The sequence below is a fragment of the Lissotriton helveticus genome, chromosome 9, assembly GCF_964261635.1.
Source record: "Lissotriton helveticus chromosome 9, aLisHel1.1, whole genome shotgun sequence".
In the NCBI taxonomy this organism is placed as follows: Eukaryota; Metazoa; Chordata; class Amphibia; order Caudata; family Salamandridae; genus Lissotriton; species Lissotriton helveticus.
The window spans coordinates 123,119,770-123,140,719 of NC_136070.1; the positions used below are offsets into that span (position 1 = coordinate 123,119,770).

General features: G+C 47.6%; 1 protein-coding gene across 5 annotated transcripts in view; it reads left to right on the forward strand.

Annotated features, from left to right (window-relative positions):
- Positions 1-20,950, forward strand: part of EXD1 (exonuclease 3'-5' domain containing 1) — a 930,113-nt gene that overhangs the window by 557,400 nt on the left and 351,763 nt on the right. For all 5 annotated transcript variants that reach the window (XM_078659594.1, XM_078659592.1, XM_078659596.1 and 2 more), the window contains one exon: positions 3,850-3,936. In XM_078659594.1, the coding sequence (XP_078515720.1) occupies positions 3,850-3,936 (87 nt within the window). The remainder of the gene's footprint in view (positions 1-3,849; positions 3,937-20,950) is intronic.

A 20,950-nucleotide genomic window follows, 5' to 3' on the forward strand; every position in this document is an offset into this window, starting at 1 on the left:
TACACTGCAGCATTTGGGGGGCACCTTTTTCTGTCTTAACCTCAACATAAACATCAAATACCTTGAGACTGCAAAGACAATGGGCTGGCTTGTGTTACTTCTGAGTATTCTAAGAGTGATGCTGTAATTTCTCAGACCCAAATTACGACAAAGTAGTAAAATCCACTTTTCCTTGGACCATGATAGGCTGGAAAGAATAGAATTATGTATTCAACCACTTTGATCTCCTTCGGGCAAATGGGCATGATTTGCCAGGCTGGGTTCCCAGACCTCCAGTCACTGGTAAAGGTTCGAATTGGGAGGATCCCTAGACAAAACTTTAGATCCAGAGTTCTGGCATAGAGGGTTCCACCTCATCCAAAACGATTCAAAGCAGTACTCAATTATGAACTCCAAAAGGAAGTGAGGGAGCCCACCCTAGAGGTACTCGCAGTATTTTGGTGCACATATTGCTAATATGCTCTTTTCAGTGCCTGTTTGGAGACCAGTGTAACATCAGTTGGTGTTGACCAGAAATTGCTCTAACCAATCTGTCTTAACCGATCCCTAACCACTCTAAACTAGGAAATCTTGCTGGACCCCGACTGGCCAAATGCCTCTTCCAAGGTTCTTCGGAGAAGTATGAGTTCGGGGGCTGTCCATAGTCTTTGCCTATACATTAAAGGTTTCAGCCCAACTACATTGTTAACTCTCTTTAATCCATGATCTAGTCATGAAGGAAATAAAGGGGATACTTGCTGGGAGTATGTTCAAGCCCCTCCAAATGTTTTTTTGCTACTTCCAGGGGCCTAGCATCACAAAGGCCCCGTAAGTCCGCATCGTACAGTACGACCTCCCCCCCCCCCCCCTAACACCCCCCCCTGTGTCATTCACATTTATAGATGTCTAAGGCTGGGGTAATTGGTCAGTATGTAGATGTGCAATTGGCCCTCCAAACACTCCACAGTACTGTTAAAGCTTAATTTTATGCTTCTGAACATGGAATGACCAGTCAAAGTGATCCAATAAGGTCACCCTCAAATAATCAAACACTCTAGTTTTTCGTCGATGAGTGGGATTCTAGCTGGATGTGGGGGAAGTCATAAAGGCCATGAATTTAGTCTTGCAATGGTTGATCTCCAGGCCCTGCTGCCTGCAGAAGACCCCAAAGCCATTGATGTTCTTTTGGATCCCTATGGGAGATTTGGATAGCAAAAGGGTATGGTCCTCAAACTGCAGGGCCCGGACCTTCATCACCCTCAAGCAAGGACTAGAAGTACAAAGTGTAAGTTTATGCAACCCTTGCAGGTTTTCAAAACACATGAAAGAAAAATTTAACTGTGGAAACAAGTCACTGATGGATCGATGCTTTGTCAACATTAGACTTACAACTCCTCCAAGAAAAGGGAAGGACTCGAAAGAACAATAGAAACAATAGAAGTCTTTTATTATAATGCTCTTTTAATGGCAATATGTGGTGGCCATTTTCGTAGTTGCGATACAGATACAATATTCATTAAGAATGTGATGACGTTTCAATAAGAATACTTCAGCATCCAGTTCCGTGTTCAGTATTTTACTATAAGACGGTTGTGGTATGTCCCTTCGACTCCCTTCACACCCCCCTCTCCCCCTTTCCATCCCATCTCAAAACCTCATTGGGAGTCAGTAAGTGTAAGGCCATAGTATTTAAGCCAAGGCTTCCATATCCTCCGGAACCTTTTAGGACACCCCCTCGCCTGATAGGTCGTTTTCTCCCCCAGCATGTACATGTCCATATTTCTCCTCCACTCATTCAGTGATGGGCTCCTTACAGCCCCCCATGTCTTGGCCAAGTCACGCTTTCGCCACAATTAGTCCTAGATGAAGTAACAGTATTTTTGTCCTTTGACTCCCAGCAGGACCAACTGCGGGTTCAGAGGAATTCTCCCTTCCAGAATGGCCCCTAGTTCCTCTTAAATGCTGCGGCCATTTTGAACATGCTAGAGAAAAGCAAATAATTGGAAAAACACTCTTTCTAACCTATATTCTAAATATTCTTTTTTTTAACTTAAGCATAACGTTCTGATGGCCAAAACACCACTGCAGGTTTGCTCAATGCTAAGAGTTCTTACTCTGAATGCAATTAAGCAGTGTTGGAAGAGGGGTGGCCCCGCAAATGTTTAAATAAACCAAGAAGAAAACCAGGAGCAGTGAAGGGAGGAAGGAGATTCAAGCACGACGCTGTGAGGGAAAGGGTTAACGTTTTTCAAAAGTACTGTGGACTATAGAGAAGCAAAGAGGGAGAAACCAGTGAGGAGGGTAGGACGTTGGAGGGGGGGAAATACTGAGCAAGGTGTTTTTAGAAGGAAAGAGGGAGGAATAGGAATGGAGAGACCAGCATTCTGATGTAGTATACCGACGGGAGGCTCAAGCATCCTGTGATTGAGGGCAAATCCCTTCATCTCCCATACCTGAAAAGTGAATGAACTGGGAGCATACAGATAGCATGTCTTTTTTTTTTTCTTTTCATTTAGTGTCCTCCAACAAGCTACAACGGGGTCTCACCTGCATGCTGCTTGGCCAGCTCTGCGATATTCTTCTGGTCAGTGAGCAGAGCTGCATTCGCAGCACTTGAATGACCACCGTCAGGGCTGCCAGCACTAGCGCTGCCTGCTGTGGCAGGGACCTAATCCCAGCCATGCTGCAGCCGGAGAGGAGTTGAGGTGTTCAGTACACCACCTGGAACGTGTGCCGCGGACTCCCAGCACCTGGCGCTGGCTGCACACTCCCTGGCACGAGACACGAAGATTGGCACAGAACAGAGGCTCTGCACACACATGCTCTCCTTGACACAGGCAGCCTGGATGCGGGATGAAAGTTTAAAACGCAGAAGTTACCAGCCACCTCCTCACGCCTGTGGTAGAAGAGGAGAGAGACACTGTAGCTGCAGTTGGTGCCATGTTGGAAGGGCACAACTTCCAGTTAGTGTCCTTAAATTCCTCCCTTCCACCGTATTTTTTGTAGCCTAATGGCGGGAGGAACAAGCGAGTATGCACTATATAAAATTGACCCCCAAAAAAAGCAGTGTACTGGTGGTTCAAGTTTGCACTATATAAAATTGCAAAAAATCAGTTAGGCGAGTGCTGCCTACCGGGGCACACAGAGTAGAAGAAACCAGACATGTGATGCTCATACACCATTTAGGCTGCAACCATGATTGCAGCTCTGTGTATGCAAAGTACAACAAGCCTAATCACTTTTAAAAGAAAGCCGAAAATAAAACAAATCATACCAAAAAGACCCATTGCAGAATGAGACAGTAGTTAGTCCCTGCTACCTGAGAGGAACTGAAGAGAACTGAAGAGAAAAAGGATGGACAAAGGGGCATGACCAACCACTAGCAAGCAAGGATTTTTAAAGGACACTGAAACAAACTAATCTGAAGCAGGGGGATGGCTTTAAGCACACAAGAGAAGTTACAATAGGTCTCGAATGCTCAACCTAAAAAAGGAGTTGAAAGATAAATTGCAATTCTACCATACATTTTAATTGTGATGTCCCATTTCCATTTTGTCCAGGCTAATACAGACATCTTATTCTGTCTTTTGAAGCTGAAGATGATTTGAGAGTGAGACCTAGCAGTTGAGTTAGCGATTTGTGGATTTTGAAGGATAACAGGACTACTTATAAGTACATAGATCACTTTTATCAGTCCAATTCCTTCCCTTAATAGCCTAGAGAGGTTTGTTGAAAGACTGTCTTAATTTGCATTGTAGAGAATACTGTACTATTCTGTGGGTTGTTGTTTTTAATTTGTATGTGTTGAAACATATTTAGACTAGAATTGGTATTAAACAGATTTAACTTGTGTTATTTCTTTCTCATTAGATCCGCCATCTCAAGAGTCAAAATGTTATAGGTGTAGATGCTGAGGGTGTGAATCTTTGTCGTCATGGAAAGCTATGCTGGCTTCAGGTAAATCTTCGGTTTAGATGTATGAAGTTGTTTGAAATGCAATGTTTCCCATTAGAAACTGCCCAAATTATTGTTCCTGTGAGCTAGGAAAGTTTAAATTGAGTTTTTATTTTTCCCCTCGTCTTTAATTTTGCTAAAAACTGACATTTTTTGGGGGCAGATGAGGGCTCAACTTCCACTTATTTCACCCACACACCTTGAGCTTTTAATTATTCAGGCCTTTCATATAGCAAAATCTCGTATGTCCTCCTAATCTGTAGTATCACAGTATCGGAAAACAAGCATGAGGTTGGCAATGGGTTTTTTGTTTTGGACCTTGCATGGTAACTTACTTCTAGACACTTGACAACCGCAGTTTTTGAGACCAGTTTTCATGCCTCCAGAATTGGACCATTCACTGACATGCTTGACTTATTTCCATATTTCTAATCCTTATTTTAGCATGGCAGTAAACAGTATGCAAGACAGTATTTATTTAGAAGTGCTTTCGCCTATTTGTAAATTTTCCAATGTTATAGCAATTGGATGGATATACTGATCGCTCCACATGCCCTAAATGCCACCATACCTCAGATTTCTTTATTCCACTGATTAGAAACTACTATTTGTATGCTCATGCCCACTAGGCACATTTCTGGTACCACCCTCCGCTGTTTCAACCAGGTCACATCTGAAATGAATATAGCCAATCCAATCCCTCTCAACAATGTACCTTATAAGCCTGCTACACGCTCCAGATGTGAGATGAACACGGTCCCGTACACTACCTGGGCTCAGAACAGAGACTGCCGTATCACTTGCCTCAACGACCTGATTGCAGTGGAAATCCCACTAGCACAGAATCCCAGATTATCCCTCACATGTAAATTAAGGTGATTAATCAACTTGTATAGTAAGAGCTCTGTACAGTATGGGAATCTTTCCCCTACAAATTAGTTTGTCAATCACATCCACATAAAGAATTTGCAGTTTCACTCTGCTCAACATGGTTCCGATATAATAGACTCAAGGAATCGTGTAAGGAAATGTACCCCCCTACATTTGCACCACTGGAAACCGGTAAAAGAGACTCCATCCCCCAGACGCTTAGTATCATGACTATACTCCGCTATTCAGCATGATTCTCATGTGTATGTTCCCAACATGAAAGAGGAATGGTCTGCAAACCTTGAAGCACCATTTATTGACGAGCAGTGGAGGTTCTGCTGCTCCATGAGTGGTTCCATTTCACTCAATTACAAACTAAGGCTGATAAATGTCAATTTTTTGCATAGAATATACCATTCTCCACTGTCCCTGCATCCACTCAGCCACCAAGACTCCTCAAGGTGTATTAGATGGGCTGGCCACAATACGGATTTCCTCACCTGGCATGGCTATGCCCAGCTGTTACGGGTTACTGGTCTAAGATAAAGGAAACTCTGATAGACATGATTGAAATTACTGTGCCAAAAACTCTTATGGCTTTTCTGGGCTGTCGAAGACATTCCATTCCAGGTCAGGAAGTGCACAGCTGTGCTATTACTTTTGGCTAGAGGGAGGATGGCGATACTTTGGAGGTGAAGGTTTTCTCCCACATGTAGAGAGTGGCTTAAGGATGTCATATACTGCAGGGAGCTGACGTCTGATAGGAATTGATGCCCTCTTGGCTACACCTAATGGGCATATGCGGACCCTTCTGGTTAAACCTCTTCGGCATTCTGAGATCTGATTAGCACGTAGAGTGGACAAAAAATATAAACCCCCTCTATCTGACTCAGTTTTCATTAGGGGTCAGTTTCCTTTGGATTCATTAGTGGTCTCTAATGCCTATAAAATGGCAAATTCGCAGACATCAGGGGAAGCACCACCTCAGGAAAAAGAGTGGCTGCTCAATCAGCCAGCCATTTACCGTTTAGCTAATACACAGGGTATCTACATTAGTGATAAATTCCTTACCTTAGAATATCCCCAGGCGACAGAATGGATCCGGAATTTTTTTGCGTAGCAGTACCCATGCGCGTCGGTAGGCGTCGTCTGCGGCTCCGCGTCAGTCGTTGGCGCCGCGATGACGTCGTCAGAGTACTTGGACGCCGCCTCCGCGTGCTGAAGTCTGTTCTTCTTTTTTCCACGCCAGCAAGCACTGATCCGGAAAAAGTGGTACCCTTAGTCTATTTTTGACTAAACTTTTTCGATCATTTTTCATCTACTTCGAAGTCTATACGACTCAGACGGTGCCCGTAGGGATGCCCCGGTTCAAACCCTGCGCCGAATGCGACCGACTGATGTCGGTTACCGACCCCCATCGCCGGTGTCTTCATTGCTTAGGCCTCGACCACGACCATAAGGCCTGCTCCGACTGTCGAGCCCTGACATCTAAGGCTAGGCGGGAGCGGTCCCGCAAGTGACTCGAGCTCCGGCAGTCAGCCCCGCGCCGCTCGAGGTCCCGGTCCGCGAGGAGGTCGAGGGACCGGTCGCGGGGTCGGAGCCACCATGGCTCCAGAAGTAGTCCACGGTCTTCAGGCTCCTCAGGTAAGCACAAAAAGTCGAAGAGACGTCATCGCTCTTCTGCCAACCCCCGACGCTCGCGCGACACGGCCGGGGGTTCGGGCGACACCGCCCACGCGGCTTCGCTGGAGCCGCAGATGTCGCGGCCTGCTCCATACCCGCCGGTCCTTGGGCAGAACGTGACGCCGGGGGAGATTGATGACTTCCTCATGGCCATGAGGTCGCTCGCTCCTCCTTCGGGTCAAGCGGTCCCGACTGGGTCCCCACGCGGGCCAGGTACTTCGGCGCCGTCGGGTGCTCAGGCCCCGGCGCCGTCGGTGACTTCGGTCCCGACGCCGCTGGGCCCCACTGGATCCGGTTCCGAATGCGGGTCGCCGCCGGTCGACCTCGCCGGTGCCGGCCCCGGCCCCAAGGGTGTCGCCCCCGGCTCCGTCCCAGGACGACACCGTCCCTGGTCCTGCCCTCGGTTCGGGTCCGGCGTCGGACCGGCGCCGCTCTCGACGCCGATTGGAGATTTCTATTTCTATGACCCGGGCCCATCCTTTGAGCCTGAGTACCAGACGATGGGTGACGAGGGGGACTGGGAGGGGTCTGAGGACCCTCTGGCACGTGAGTGTAAGTATTCTACGGACTGGACAGGAGAGCTTGGGGATGCCAGTGGTCTGGACACTTCGCCCGACACTGGTTTTGTCTCCCCTCCTAGCGTGGCTACGGAGGAGGGGGCTGCCTATAGCGTGGTGCTGATGAGGGCGGCCAAGGCCTTGGGCCTTGAGCTCCCCATCGCGGCCGTGAGGACTAACCTCCTCACTGAGGTCCTTAAACCGCAGGCAAGCTCGACCGAGTCTCTGCTGTCGTTTAATGAGGCCCTATCAGACGTTCTTCTGGGCACTTGGTCCAAGCCCGCCACAGGTCAGCCTATGGATAGGAACGTGGCCAGGCGCCACCGCCTGGCTCCGGGCCACCCTTGCTTTCTTTCTACCCACCCCACTCCTGAGAGCCTGGTCATCCAGGCCTCTATTTCCCAGACCGCATTCCCGTCTGCTCTCCCCGACCGGGAATCCAAGAGGTACGAGCAATATGGAAAGAGCCTATTCTCCTCCCTGAGTTTGGGATTGCGGTCAGTCAATACTGCGTGCCTCTTGTGCCGCTACACCCACTCTCTGTGGAATACGTCGCGGACGTGTTGTCAGAATGCCCGCTGGAGGTCCAGGCTAAGCTCGGCCAAGCCCTTGTGGAGAGTCGAGATGTGGCGCGTTATTCCATCCGGTGTGGGCTGGACACTACTGACTCACTGGGCAGAGCGATGGCAACGACGGTGGCGATTTGTCGCCACGCCTGGTTGAGTTCTGCCAACTTCTCGGCTGCTGTCCAAAACAGACTTATGGACATGCCGTTCGATGGCCGTCGCATCTTTGGCGACAAGGCAGACCATGCGCTTGAGCGATTTAAGGACTCCAGGGCTACGGCCAAGTCTTTGGTCCTCTCGGCCCCGCGCCAGCAAACGGCTGCCTTTCGCTCCTTTCGTGGCCAAGGAAGGGGCGCCCCCACATGTCCTGCCAGCCACAGGCCGCAGACTACCATCCAGTGCGGTGGCGGACGTGGAAACCGCAGTGGCGGCGGTCGGGGACAACGGCGTGGCCAGTCCACACCTTCCCCTGCAGCATCTGCCTCAAAACCCTCCTAGTCCGTGCTTTCAGGCCCATGTGACGCCAGTGGGGGGCAGGGTTCGCCGTCACCACCACCACTGGCGCACTGTCACTTCAGACAGGTGGGTGCTGCAAATCGTCCCAAGGGGCTACTCCCTCCCCTTAGAGGCGTCCCCTCCAGCCATGCCACCGCAGTACCACCGCGTGTCGGGGCATCTCTTTAGACTTCTACAAGAGGAAGTTACGGCCCTCTTGGCCAAGGGGGCCATCGAGCGTGTTCCTGGGCCAGAAGTAGGATGTGGTTGTTCCTCCCACTACTTTCTGGTACCCAAGAAGGGCAAAGGGGGGCCTACGCCCTATCTTGGACCTACGGAACGTCAACGGCTTCCTCCGGAAGGAGAAGTTCAAGATGCTGACATTGGCTCAGGTCTTCGCTGCCCTAGACCATGGAGACTGGATGGTAGCGTTGGACTTGCACTTCCAGACTATGGCCGACCTCCTGCACCTGCTGGGGTTCTCCATCAATGTGCCAAAGTCAAATCTGTGTCCATCTCAGAAGCTCCTCTTCATCGGAGCGGTTCTAGACTCAGCGCAGTTTCGGGTTTATCCTCCAGAACAGCAGGTTCGGGATATTCAGGCTCTGATTCAGATCTTTCAGCCTTTATCCCTAGTCTCGGTCAGGTTGACGCTGCGGCTTCTGGGGCTGATGGCCTCCTGCATCCTTCTGGTGCATCACGCCCGGTGGCGGATGCGGTCTCTGCAGTGGGACCTGAAGTTTCAGTGGGCCCAGCATCAGGGCAACTTGTCCGACCATCTCTTGATCTCGGAGCGCACTGCAAGACAGTTGCAGTGGTGGCTCACGGACCGCGATTGGGTCAGCGGCAGATCCCTCTCCCTACCCCAACCGGAGCACGTAGTTGTGACGGACGCGTCCCTCCAGGGCTGGGGGGAGGGGCCACATGGGAGAGGCGGAGATCAGAGGCCTCTGGTCTCCGGCGGAGTCCCGGCTCCACATCAACCTTCTGGAGCTGCGGGCGATCCGGCTTGCACTGAAGGCATTCTTCCCCTCTGTCCGGGGGAGTGTAGTGCAGGTGTTCATGGACAACACCACCGCCATGTGGTACTGCAACAAACAGGGCGGGTGGGGTCATGGACCCTATGCCAGGAGGCTCTGCGCCTCTGGCAGTGGCTGGAACATCAGGGCGTTACCCTGGTGGTTCAACACCTGGCAGGTTCCCTGAACGCCAGGGCGGACGAACTCGGCCGTCGGTGCATGATGGATCACGAATGGCGTCTGAACTCAGACGTGGCGCAAGGCCTCTTTCAGGAGTGGGGAGAGCCTTGGTTAGATCTATTCGCCACAGAAGAGAACGCGCAATGTCATCAGTTCTGCGCGTTAGAATTTCCAAGGCGGCACTCGCTCGGAGACGCTTTTCGTCGCGAGTGGAGTTGCGGTCTATTGTACGCCTTTCCGCCTATACCACTTCTGCCCGGAGTGCTGAAGAAGATCAGGCGCGACCGGGCCCAGGTTATCCTTGTGGCTCCGGACTGGGCACGAAGATATTGGTATCCAGAGCTACTCAGCATGTCTGTCGATCCCCTGATTCGTCTGCCTCTTCAGGAGGACCTTCTGTCGCAGCAGCAGGGGACAGTCCTCCACCCGAACCTGTCCAGTCTCCACCTCCATGATTGAAGATTGATCGGCGACAGTTGAGGCCATTTGACTTGCCTCCTGAAGTCTGTAATGTCATTCTGTCAGCCAGGCGTCCCTCCACAAAGTCGGTATACGCCTGCAGGTGGAACAGATTTGTGGCATGGTGCACAGCAAAGGCTGTGGATCCAATCTCTGCCCTCCTTTCTGAGGTTCTCCTCTTCCTTCTTTCTCTTGCCCAGCAGGGCTCTGCTCTGGGCACTATCAAGGGCTACCTCTCTGCCCTTTCCGCCTTCTTACGGCTACCTGATCAGCCTTCTTTGTTCAAGTCTCCGATTGTTAACAGATTCTTAAAGGGCATCACTCATATGTTCCCTCCTGTTCCTTTCGTGATGCCCCAGTGGGACTAGAACCTGGTTTTAACTTACCTGATGTGCGCTCCTTTTGAGCCGCTTCATAACTGTCCTCTCCGTCTTCTTACTCTGAAGACTGCTTTCCTGGTTGCCATCACCTCTGCCAGGAGAGTGAGTGAGCTCCAGGCTCTTTCCTCTAAACCTCCTTTCCTTTCTGTCCATCCGGACAAGGTTGTGTTGCGGAAAAAGACCCTCTTTCCTGCCCAAGGTAGTCACACCCTTCCACATCGGGCAGTCCATCACCTTTCCCACCTTCTTTCCGCCTCTGCATCCCTCGAAAGCTGAAGAGAGGCTCCACCGTCTGGACCCAAAATGTGCGATCTCATACTATCTGGATCGCAAACGCCAGTTCCCAGTGGATGACCAACTCTTTGTTGGTTAAGTGGGCGCTAAGAAGGGACGGGCGGTGCACAAACGGACCATCTCTCGGTGGATCGTGTTGTGCATCCAGGCGTGCTACTCCTTGGCTAAAAAGGAACCTCCTGTTGGGCTGAGGGCCCATTCCACTCGGGCCACGGCGACTACTACTGCCCTGGGCCGGGGACGTTTGTCAGGCAGCTACATGGGCCTCGCTGCACACGTTCGCAAGACACTACTGCCTGGACAGCCAAGTCCGGAGGGATGGCTTCTTTGGCTGTTCCGTCCTCCAGGACTTTCTGGTGTGATTATTGGTTCGTAGACCCACCACCGGGGTGTGTATTGCTGGGGTATTTATTCTAAGGTAAGGAATCTATCACTAACGTGTCTCTTTCAGGTGCACAAGTTACTACTTGTGTAACGATATATCTGTAAGAGACATTAGTTAGTGATAGATTCCTTACCGATTCACCCATCCTTCCCGTTCTGCGAACAGATATCTAGGGTTAAGGTCATCCCCTTTCAAGGCCCTAGTTTCATGGCACCAGTGTTGGTTTTTATCATGGCTCTGCGTTTCTGGCGTGGAAAAGCTGTGTATAAGAACTGACGTCAGCACGCGGAGGTGGCGTCTAAGTACTCCGACGAGGTCATCACGGCGCCGACGGCGGACGCGGACGACGCCTACCGACGCGCATGGGTACTGCTACGCAAAAAATTTCCGGATCCAGTCTGATGCCTGGGGATATTCTAAGGTAAGGAATCTATCACTAACTAATGTCTCTTACAGATATATCGTTACACAAGTAGTAACTTGTGCATCTTGTCCAGGTACAATAGAGCTCACTGGGATGAGATGGAAGAATTATTAAAATATCTCCCAGAAGAACACAAAAGAGGGGGCAGGAAATAGTTCAAGAGGGGAAACTTATTTCTAATTAATCTATCAGGTGTGCATTAGAAGCGGCAGGGACTGCAGCTAGAGGAATCAACACTAGCAGTATGCTCTGGAGACCTATGTGGTTCAGAATTTCTGGTTTCTAACCAGAAGTGCAACAAACCATTCTTAATGCACCCTTTGATATAAAGAGCACCTCAAATAGATCAGTCCCTTGAAATAATGAAAAAAGATACAGAAGTGGCAAAGTTTATTGTAGCACTTCAATCTCCTTCTACCAGAGATTCTTTTTGTGGTTCCTCTTACAGAGGAGGCTCTAAGAATACCACTAACACCTCAGATGCTGCTGCATCGTAATATAAAACACAAACACTATCAACCCTCTAGAGGATTGTATTGGGGTTACTATAGAGTAAAAATGTTAAGGGAAGAGGGAAAGGTACACCAGCACGTACCTCCCAGTCCTCTAACAAACAGTGAATTGTGATACCACTTTCCCTAGACCATTCATCACCTGTTGGGGGAAGATTGCAACAGTGTCTACCCTTTTGGCAACCCATCACAACAGACTAATGGGTTTAGAGTATTATCCAACATGGTTATTGCCTGAAGCTTACCAGCAATCCTCCAAATATTCCACTGCGCATTCACAAACTCTCGCTACAACACCAACAGCTTTTCGAACAAGAAGTACACGCTCTTCTAAAAAAAAAAAAAAGGAGCTATAGAACCTGTTCCATTTTAAAACATCAAGGGTCAGGAGTATACTCACTTTACTTCCTGATGCTCAAAAAAGATGGGTTCCTAGGACCAATCTTAGATCTCCCACCATTAAACCTATACATACTGTCAGATCACTTCCATAAGGTTATTTATTTTATTTATTTATTTATTTATTCACTGACTGTCTAGCAGTAGTAGCAGCCCATTTAAGACAACAGATTGTCTTCCCATATCTGGACGATTGGCCTATCAAAGCCAACACACAGAAAGTGTTTACAACACACTCAAGCTACTATAAACCTTCTCCATCAACTCGGATTTAAAGTCAATACACACAAGTCCTATCTTCAACCCTCACAACTGCAAACATATCTAGGAGCAACGCTAAACACTCACACAGCTCTACACTCTGCCAATGCATCCAGAATCCAAACTTTCAATCTATATTACTAAAGTTTCAAAACAACCAATAGCTAACGGTGAAGACTTTCATGCAACTGTTAGGAATGATGGCATCATGCATTGCAATAGTGCCCCAGACTGCATATGCGGCCTCTTTAAGAATGCTTAGCATGTCCGTGTAATCAATCACAGGGTCAATTTATAGATCTAGTGTTGGTAGGCAGTCACACTCCTCGCTCTCTGCAGTGGTGGAAAACTCAAAAGGGCAGCCGTTCATCGACCGTATTCCACAAGTCTTACTAACAGCAGATGCATCTCACAGGTTGGGATGCCCATCTCCACTATATGACAATTCAAAGTTTATGGGACACCAAACACAAAAGTCTCAACCTCAATTACTTGGAGCTTTTAGCAGTTCAGTTAGCCCTAAAAGCTTTCCATCCTCACCTAGTAGGCAAAGTTGTCTTAGTCTGGACAAACAATATGACAGCAATTTACTTTGTACAAAAACAGGGGGGGGGGCACACTCTACAATTGTCACGCGTCTCTCAGACCATTTGGCGTTGGGCGATACATCACAAAATTAATCTTCTTGCAGATCATCTTCCAGGAATAAACAACCAATTTGCCAACCTCCTTCGACAGGATGCTGCAACAAATACACAAACGGGAAATTCATCCTGAGGTTCGCCTCCCATACTTCCAGAAATGGGGATTCCCACAAATAGACCTTTTTGCCACAGCAGAGAACTCAAAATGCACAAACTTTGCCTCCAGATTCCCAGGCCATCTATCCAAAGGCAGTGCCATGTGGATGAACTTGTCAATGATATTTGCTTACGCTTTTATGCCTCTCCCTCTCCTTCCATTTTTGGTTCGGAAACTCAGGCAGACATCACTCACACTGATTTCAATAGCTCCCATGTGGGCTCATCAACCGTGCTTTACCACACTACTAGAACTGTCAGTAGTTCCACACCAAATACTGCACCTCACTTCCAACCTTCTCACACATACCCATGGAGAAATCAGACATCCAACCCCCAAGGAGCTCAACCTAGCAATCTGACTCCTGAAGTCATAGTGATTGGATACCTAAATCTACCACCAAATTTTGTATGACAAATCTTAATGAAGCAAGGAAACCTACCACTAGAGCATACTAAGCAGCAAAGTGGAAAAGGTTTGTTATATATTGTAATGACAAAATTAATCCGCTAGATGCATCTATACAAAATATTATTTGTTATCATTTGCATCTACTGCGAGTAGGCTTAGCCTACGCATTCATTCGACTACACCTTGCGGCAGTAGCTGCAATCTGCAAAACAGACATTTGTCCTTATTCACAGTTCCAGTTATTAAAGCTTTAATGGAAGGGCTTAAACATATAATACCACCCAGGGCACCACCTGTACCTGTCTGGAACCTTTAATATTGTTCTCACAAGGCTTATGGTTCCACCTTTTGAGCATTTACACAGTTGTGCTTTACAATTACTTTCATGGAAAGTTGCCTTTCTAATTGCTATCACTTCATTAAGACGAGTTGGTGAGCTATAGGCATTAACCTTAGAAGAACCTTTCTTTCAGCTTCACAAAAATAGTGGTTCTTGGTACAAACCCAAAATTACTTCCTAAAGTATAGTTTCTGCTTTTCATATCAACCAATCATTTGGGTTACCTGTGTTCTTCCCTTAACGAGATTGAATAGCAAAAAGGGCTCTACACACAGTTGATGTCAAGAGCACTATTGTACTGTATTGATAGGACAAAAGATTTCTGTAAAACAAAACAACTATCCTATTTCTAAATCCGGTATTTTTAGGTGGATTGTTAACTGTATTCAAACTTGTTTTGTGAAAGCAAAAAGAACTTCAAATATATCTCTTAGAGCACATTCTACTCTCAAAATAGGAGCATTGATGGCCTTTTTAGGTACCATTTCCTTAGTTGACATATGTAAAGCAGCTATACAGTCTATCCCACACACATTTACAAAACATTAATGTGTCGATGTATTATCACATCAAGAAGCTAATGTAGGACAAGTGGTGCTAAAAACACTTTTTCAAACAACTACAACTCCCACTGATTAGTGACTGCTTTCGGAGGGTGCTGCTACACAGTCTTTGCCAAGCATGTGTATCAACAGCACACATGCCTCAAACGGATTGTTACTTACCCTGTAAGCATCTGTTCTTGGCATGTAGAGCTGTAGATTCACATGCTCCCTCCACGGACAACTGTGGTTGTTGCCGTTCTTATTATTCACACTACATACGCATGGACATCTCTATACTACATTTACTTACTCTATTCTCGCTCTCCTGTGGGAAAACAATCTAACAATGAAGTCGATGTCCATGCGCAGTATCACCGAGAGGATGAGTCGCCTTACCTCGTGACTAGAAAAGACTTCTTCGAAGAAAAACAACTTGCAAACACCCGGACCCAACACTTGATGGCAGGAGTATGCAAGGCATGTGAATCTACAGCTCTTCGTGCCAAGAACAGATGCTTACAGGGTAAGTAACATAATCCATTTAATTTCAGTTCAGCTCCCAATAGTGTCTCAGTAAATACACAGGTCACCCTAAGCCAGATTCTATCATTTCAGCCGCAGCGCAACATTATCGCAGACACATTTGCTTTTGGTCCGCTCTACGAGACTGAAAATGAAGGATGTACACATTTAGGAAGTAGGTATACTGTATAATTGCTACTTCCTTAAAGACTGCTAATGTCTTACAGATATTGGGAAGCTACAACCAGCTGATCTAGAAAGATATTACACTATTCCTGGGTCTGATACTTAAAGACAGGAGAGCCAAGTGATTGCTATTCTCCACAAGAATAAAAACACATCTGCAACAGTTATTGCTGCCCCAATGGATGTTCACTTTTTATGCTTCTGCCACTTGGTAGGCACAATGTTAACAAGGTTACAAGGCTAGCTAAAAGGTACTTTCGTTGGTAGCTGCTCTGTTGGGTTTTTAAACTTAATAGACCTTCTCTGGTTACAGTCCCCTTTTATGCTGCAGTACAGGGGCTTAAGAGCTGATATTTTCAGAATCTACGTGCAATATTGTTTTAGTACATTATTTTAATGATGGTACTGTCTCAGTAGCAGTGTTCTGTAGTAGATTGAAACAGGGTTGTGTGTATGACATCAAGATCATAGCAGATAACAGTGATTCTGCTCTTAGGTTCCACATTATTGCCACAACTTCTATTACATGAAAACATAATGTTTCCTTTGCTATTAAATATTTATGATTAAAAGTTGGTCAGTTGCTGTGATATTCCAAGTCAAGGGAGCCTGAGATGGTGTCCTTTTTAGCGTAATACTTTGCTTATACCCCGAATATGTTTTTGGGCTACATTCGAGCAGTCTGTCAGTTCTATAACCACCAAAGATGGAAGTCTCTGCAGTGCTTGCTAGAGTCTTAAATCTTGACATACAAGAATGATTCGGAATAGTAATGTGTGTATAGTCATGATACAGTTACCTAAATATTTCCATTTGGTAGATCTTAACTTGTTTTACTCTTGTTTTGTATTGTTGAAATAATTTTGTTTTATGGTTGTTATCCACCAAGTAAAACCGATTAAGGATAAATAAATCCTGCCACGGTCATGAGTAGAATTTAAAATATACTCTTTCTTGTGGAAACACTGTTCGGAAATCCACCCCCAGTTTTTTCACCAAGTATAGTTCATGGTACAGATCTTTTAAGGCAAAACTTGAAAAACCTGTTTTTCTACCTAGATACTTTTATTTTATTTTTTTACAGAGTTTTATATAGCGCAAACTAAACCCGAATCGGGTAACGGAGCGCTTGACATAGCACCAGTTACATTACATGAGGACACACATTCATTTTTGTTAGGCACGGGGAGATTAAGGGATTTGCCCAGAATCACAGGATGTCTCAGATTAGCTTTATTCGATTTTTTGTTTAAAATCATAAAAGCAACAGCAATACAAAAATAAATACGTTAACATTACATTACAAAAATTAATTTCAACTGCTAAAATAGAATTAAATGGATATAACAAAACAGCTAATCAATGTAGGACATTTCATAACAGCTCTAGATAAAATGCGGGTCATACATACAGTGCCACAAAATAGAGGGAAAAAAAGGAAAAATGTGTTATGAGAAAATACGATTTGTACACCATTGATCAGATCTGTTAAAAGCTAGATAGTTAGTGGCGCTGGATGTATAGGGTCCCCTTCCCCAGGGGTTGTGTCTCTTTGTCATTAATCTGGGCAACGGGTTGGGTGAGATACTTGGGTAAAAATCATGCAAGTCACAAATGCAGATAGGCCAGTCTCCTTCGTTAGGCAGGTAGGATCGTAAGTATGGGGTGGTGTTCTTATTCTTAAATTTAATTAAAACAAGGTCTCCAGAGGTGTTTTTGGGCAACGTACCTATCCACCCCACCCTCCTGACACTCAGGATTCCACCATCTAAATCTGGTGGTAAAGGTCTTTTGTCCTGTAGCCAGAAAATAGCTTTGTTTAGCAGCTCCTGGTATGTTTCATGTTTTCCCTGTCTAAGTGGGGGAACCCCGGAGAGGACAGTCATGTATGGGGTAGCATCAGGGGGTAGGTTGATGTGTGGCGTTCTTACTGGATCTGCTCTGGTCACTGTATAGTTGGTTAACAATAGTTTCAGTGCCACTTTAGGACCTGTTGCAGTAGGTAAGTTAAGCGGGAGTGGAGGTATGTTTGTTTGGACATTCTTGTGAATGGATGACTTGGACTTGACAGGGGTAGTGGGCAGATTAGAATGAACGGGTGTTACCAGTTTCTTGGTTGGTGAGGGATTCCTTTTCCTTTCTATCTCAATAGTAGACAGCCTATCCCCCAAGTCGTTAAGTTTTGTAACCAGAGGTGATATAGCCGATAGAAACAATTGCTCGAGCTGAGCCAACAAAGTCAAATGGATGGTCGAGACAGGGTCATCTGTTGTGTCCGGATCCAAATCCGCCTTTGATGTGATTAGATTAGAGGGGGATGTTGTGGAGCTGGTGTATAACTTTTTAGTTTTAGGTGAATTCTCATTAGCATTTGCCCCATCATGCTTCCTTTTAGTAATGAAACCCCGAGACAGAGGATTGGGCTCAATTAAGTCTTTGTTTAGGGGTGAGGGTAGGGCCCGCGGAGTACCACTTACATAGTCAGATTTTTCGCCCACGATTGAAATGCTTGAGGGGGGTGAAGCATCCGGTACGTACTTGGTGCCACACAAAGCGTTAAGCTCCTCCCAAAGAGACATATTTGGTACACGGTCCCCCGCAGAAACAAGAATAGGCAATACTGAACAAGAAAAATATAAAAAGGATCTCGATACCTGATCCAGTCGACAGTTCTAGTGGCGTAGCCCGACCCGGCCTCCTCTGGCCTATGAGGACCTTAGAGGGCCTGCCTTTTGTCCGGGCTTAGCCCGGCGCGGTCCCCGGGGGCTGGAGTGCCTTTAATGCGCCTCCTGGCGCGAGATGTCCGTGAGCGGTGTGTCGCGCCGCTATGGCGCCTGGGTAGGGTAGTTCTTGGCGTCTGATTTGGGCCTGTTTGCCCCCCCTCGCTCGGCGGCCGCGGAGGAGACTTGCGGCGGCTGAGGGGGGGTATGAAGAGAGGATGTCCCCCGCCGGGAAGAGCAACAGCAAGATAATGCCCCCACAGGTTTGTGTTGTCCCCCCCTTAGACACTTTAGCGCGCTAAACACTAGGATCAATAAGGGAAGGGAAGCAGAGGATGCTGGATGTTGAAGTCCCACCGCCTAGAAGGGGGAAAAAATACCTCGACTTGAGCTTGCTAGAGGCAGCACTTCCTCAGGTTCTCTTGCTCGTGGTCTTAAACGGCAGCCTTGAAAAGGTATTTTTCAGAATTATTTCACTTTGAACTTGTGAATTCGGAGCTCCAAAGCCACCAAGCCTTGAACCAGGGAGTTCAAACTGAAGCCTGCTCCCGCAGTTAGAAAGGATTCAACCAGTGCCTCCGCCGCTGCTGTAAAATAGGTATGGAAAAAGCAGAGATCGGTCTGTCAGCAGGAGCAGGGAGCAGAATCGGGTCCGCAGGGCCACAAGTCCGCGAGTCCGAGAGGCTCGAGTTGGAGGAGACAGCTTGGCTTGGCTATGCCTCGCTGTCTCAAGTTTTATCGCACTGTCCTTTAATTATTGCACTTCGAGCTAAAAAAGGTTTCACTTCGCAATGCCCATATCCTGAGCTCACCGCTAGTAGAGAGGACTCACCCACCGCCGCCGCCGCCCATGCTGTGGAGAAATACGGCAAAGGTAAAGGAATGGTCTGTCAGGAGGGAGCAGGTCCGCAAGTCCGTAAGCCCACGGATGTCAGGCTCAGGCTCGAGCTGCACTTCACTTCCACATTGCTGTCTCGAGTTTTTCTCCGCCAGAATATATTGCCGCTACTCGAAAGGGTTCCACAAAACGCCCAAAACACGCTGGATTTAGCGTAGAGGCCGGGGCTGTAGGAACGCCAGCTACCTGCCGCCATCAACCTCGTGGACACACCCCTCCCTCACAGGATGTTCAGTGTCCTTGCCGAGACTCAAACCCAGTTCCCCAGATTCGAGGTCGACCGCCCTAGCCGTTAGGTTAACTCCTCTCCCCAAGCACTTTTTTGGAGGCAGAATCTGCTGTGCAAACTATAATGCCCATGTCTGTCTCGTGCTCTCCCATCGACGGGGTCAAAATGAAATCAAACTTAGCAGAAAAATACTGTCCCTGTTTTTTATGACTCTCAGCAAACCATTTTCATTTCTATAGCATGCACCAAAACTGCTACCCATGTCAAAGGACTTTCGCAGCCTCTGCACACAACTACAAGTCTGTCCTGAGACTTCTGTTGTCTTGTATCCTGTTAATCTCCTTCTGAAGGTATCTTGGTGCTAAACCCAATAAGTACCGGAACTGACCATCAGTACTAAACATCATTAATTAATTACTCACTGAACAATCCATTGAAAGCAACAAAGTTTAAAAGCTTTACAAACCTCAGTAAGGACATTTCTCTGTGTGGAAGTAAAGGGGCTTTATGACCGCAACTGAAAAAGCCTTCCCTCGTAATGTGCAATGCCGGAATTTAGGAGTAGCCATGAAACAAGTTTGTACCAGGCATGTGAGCTGTAGATCACATGCTGTGCACAGCCCGTCATCTAGTGTTGGGTCTGGATGTTTGCACTTTGTTTTTGTTCGAAGAAGTCTTTTCTAGTCACGAGGTAGGTGACTCCTCCTTTTTGTGATAGTGCGCATGGGCATCGACTTTTTGTGCTGTCTGTGCTTCGTGCCTCTCAAGGTGATACACTTCCTCTGATTACAATAAAGGTGAGGAGAGGACAAGAGCACCAGGAAATTAGCCCAATTTGACTGATGGGCCCCCTGTGGGAGATGGACAGTGCCTCTGGGCATCTGTAGGCATCTGTTATGCCCACTCTACACGAGGGTCCCCTGACTCCATTATCAGCCCCCTATCCAGCTTCTTGGGTCCTCTCACCTCTAGACCTGTGCTGGTCACATCATACTTCTGAGCATGGTGCTAACGTTTAGGCATTACACTACACCTGAGAAGGGAGTGGGGAGTGGGCCACAGACTCCACCATCCCAGAGTATTCTCACCAAAAGCAGACCTCACTTCTGGGACCCCACTCCAGGCCTTTATCTCCAAGGTCTGACTGGTATCATAATTTGGCCCGGGCACTCCCCAAAATGTGGCCCACTGTTTACAGTTTAATATAGCGTCAACTCGGCCCAAAGGCATTGGAGCAATTACGATGAGCACCAGCTACATTGCAAAAGATCAAGCTCATGTTTATTCTAGGTAGGGAGATTAAGTGATTTGCCCAAAATTACTGTATGTTGAGCTGATGCCAGAACTCGAAGGTACTTCCCCAGTTGCAACGTCAGCAGTTCTGAGACCATAATGTTACATTATGCTTCCCTCACACCTCCACAAAGGTCTTAAAGACACTGGAACCGAGGTTAAAGCACCTGACCCCTAGCAAGGCCACTTCTCTTACTAACCACTTTCCCAGCCCACTATAGCCGCATGGTATGACCTGGCAGGGGAGAGGGTCAAGAAAAGCACACGGCTGCTGCTGCTACTCCAGCGGTGCTTAGGTGTGAATGGCCCCCCTGCAGGGCCCTACACACTCTCGCCCTCCCCACACCCACCGTGATCTGAAAGCGATGGCCAGCAGAGGAATGACATTGCTTCTGGGTTGGGCTGGGCTTGGCTGGCTACAGGAGGCAGGGGGCTGACGTGAGAATGCCCTAAGGGCCAGAACAACACCAGGGCCCCAGCCTCAGTTTCACAGCATGGCAGGGGCTTGCCCATGATAGTGGCAACACATTACAGTGGTCTGGCGCGGACCTGGTAAGACCCAATGTCTCTTGGGCCGGTTTAAAGAGG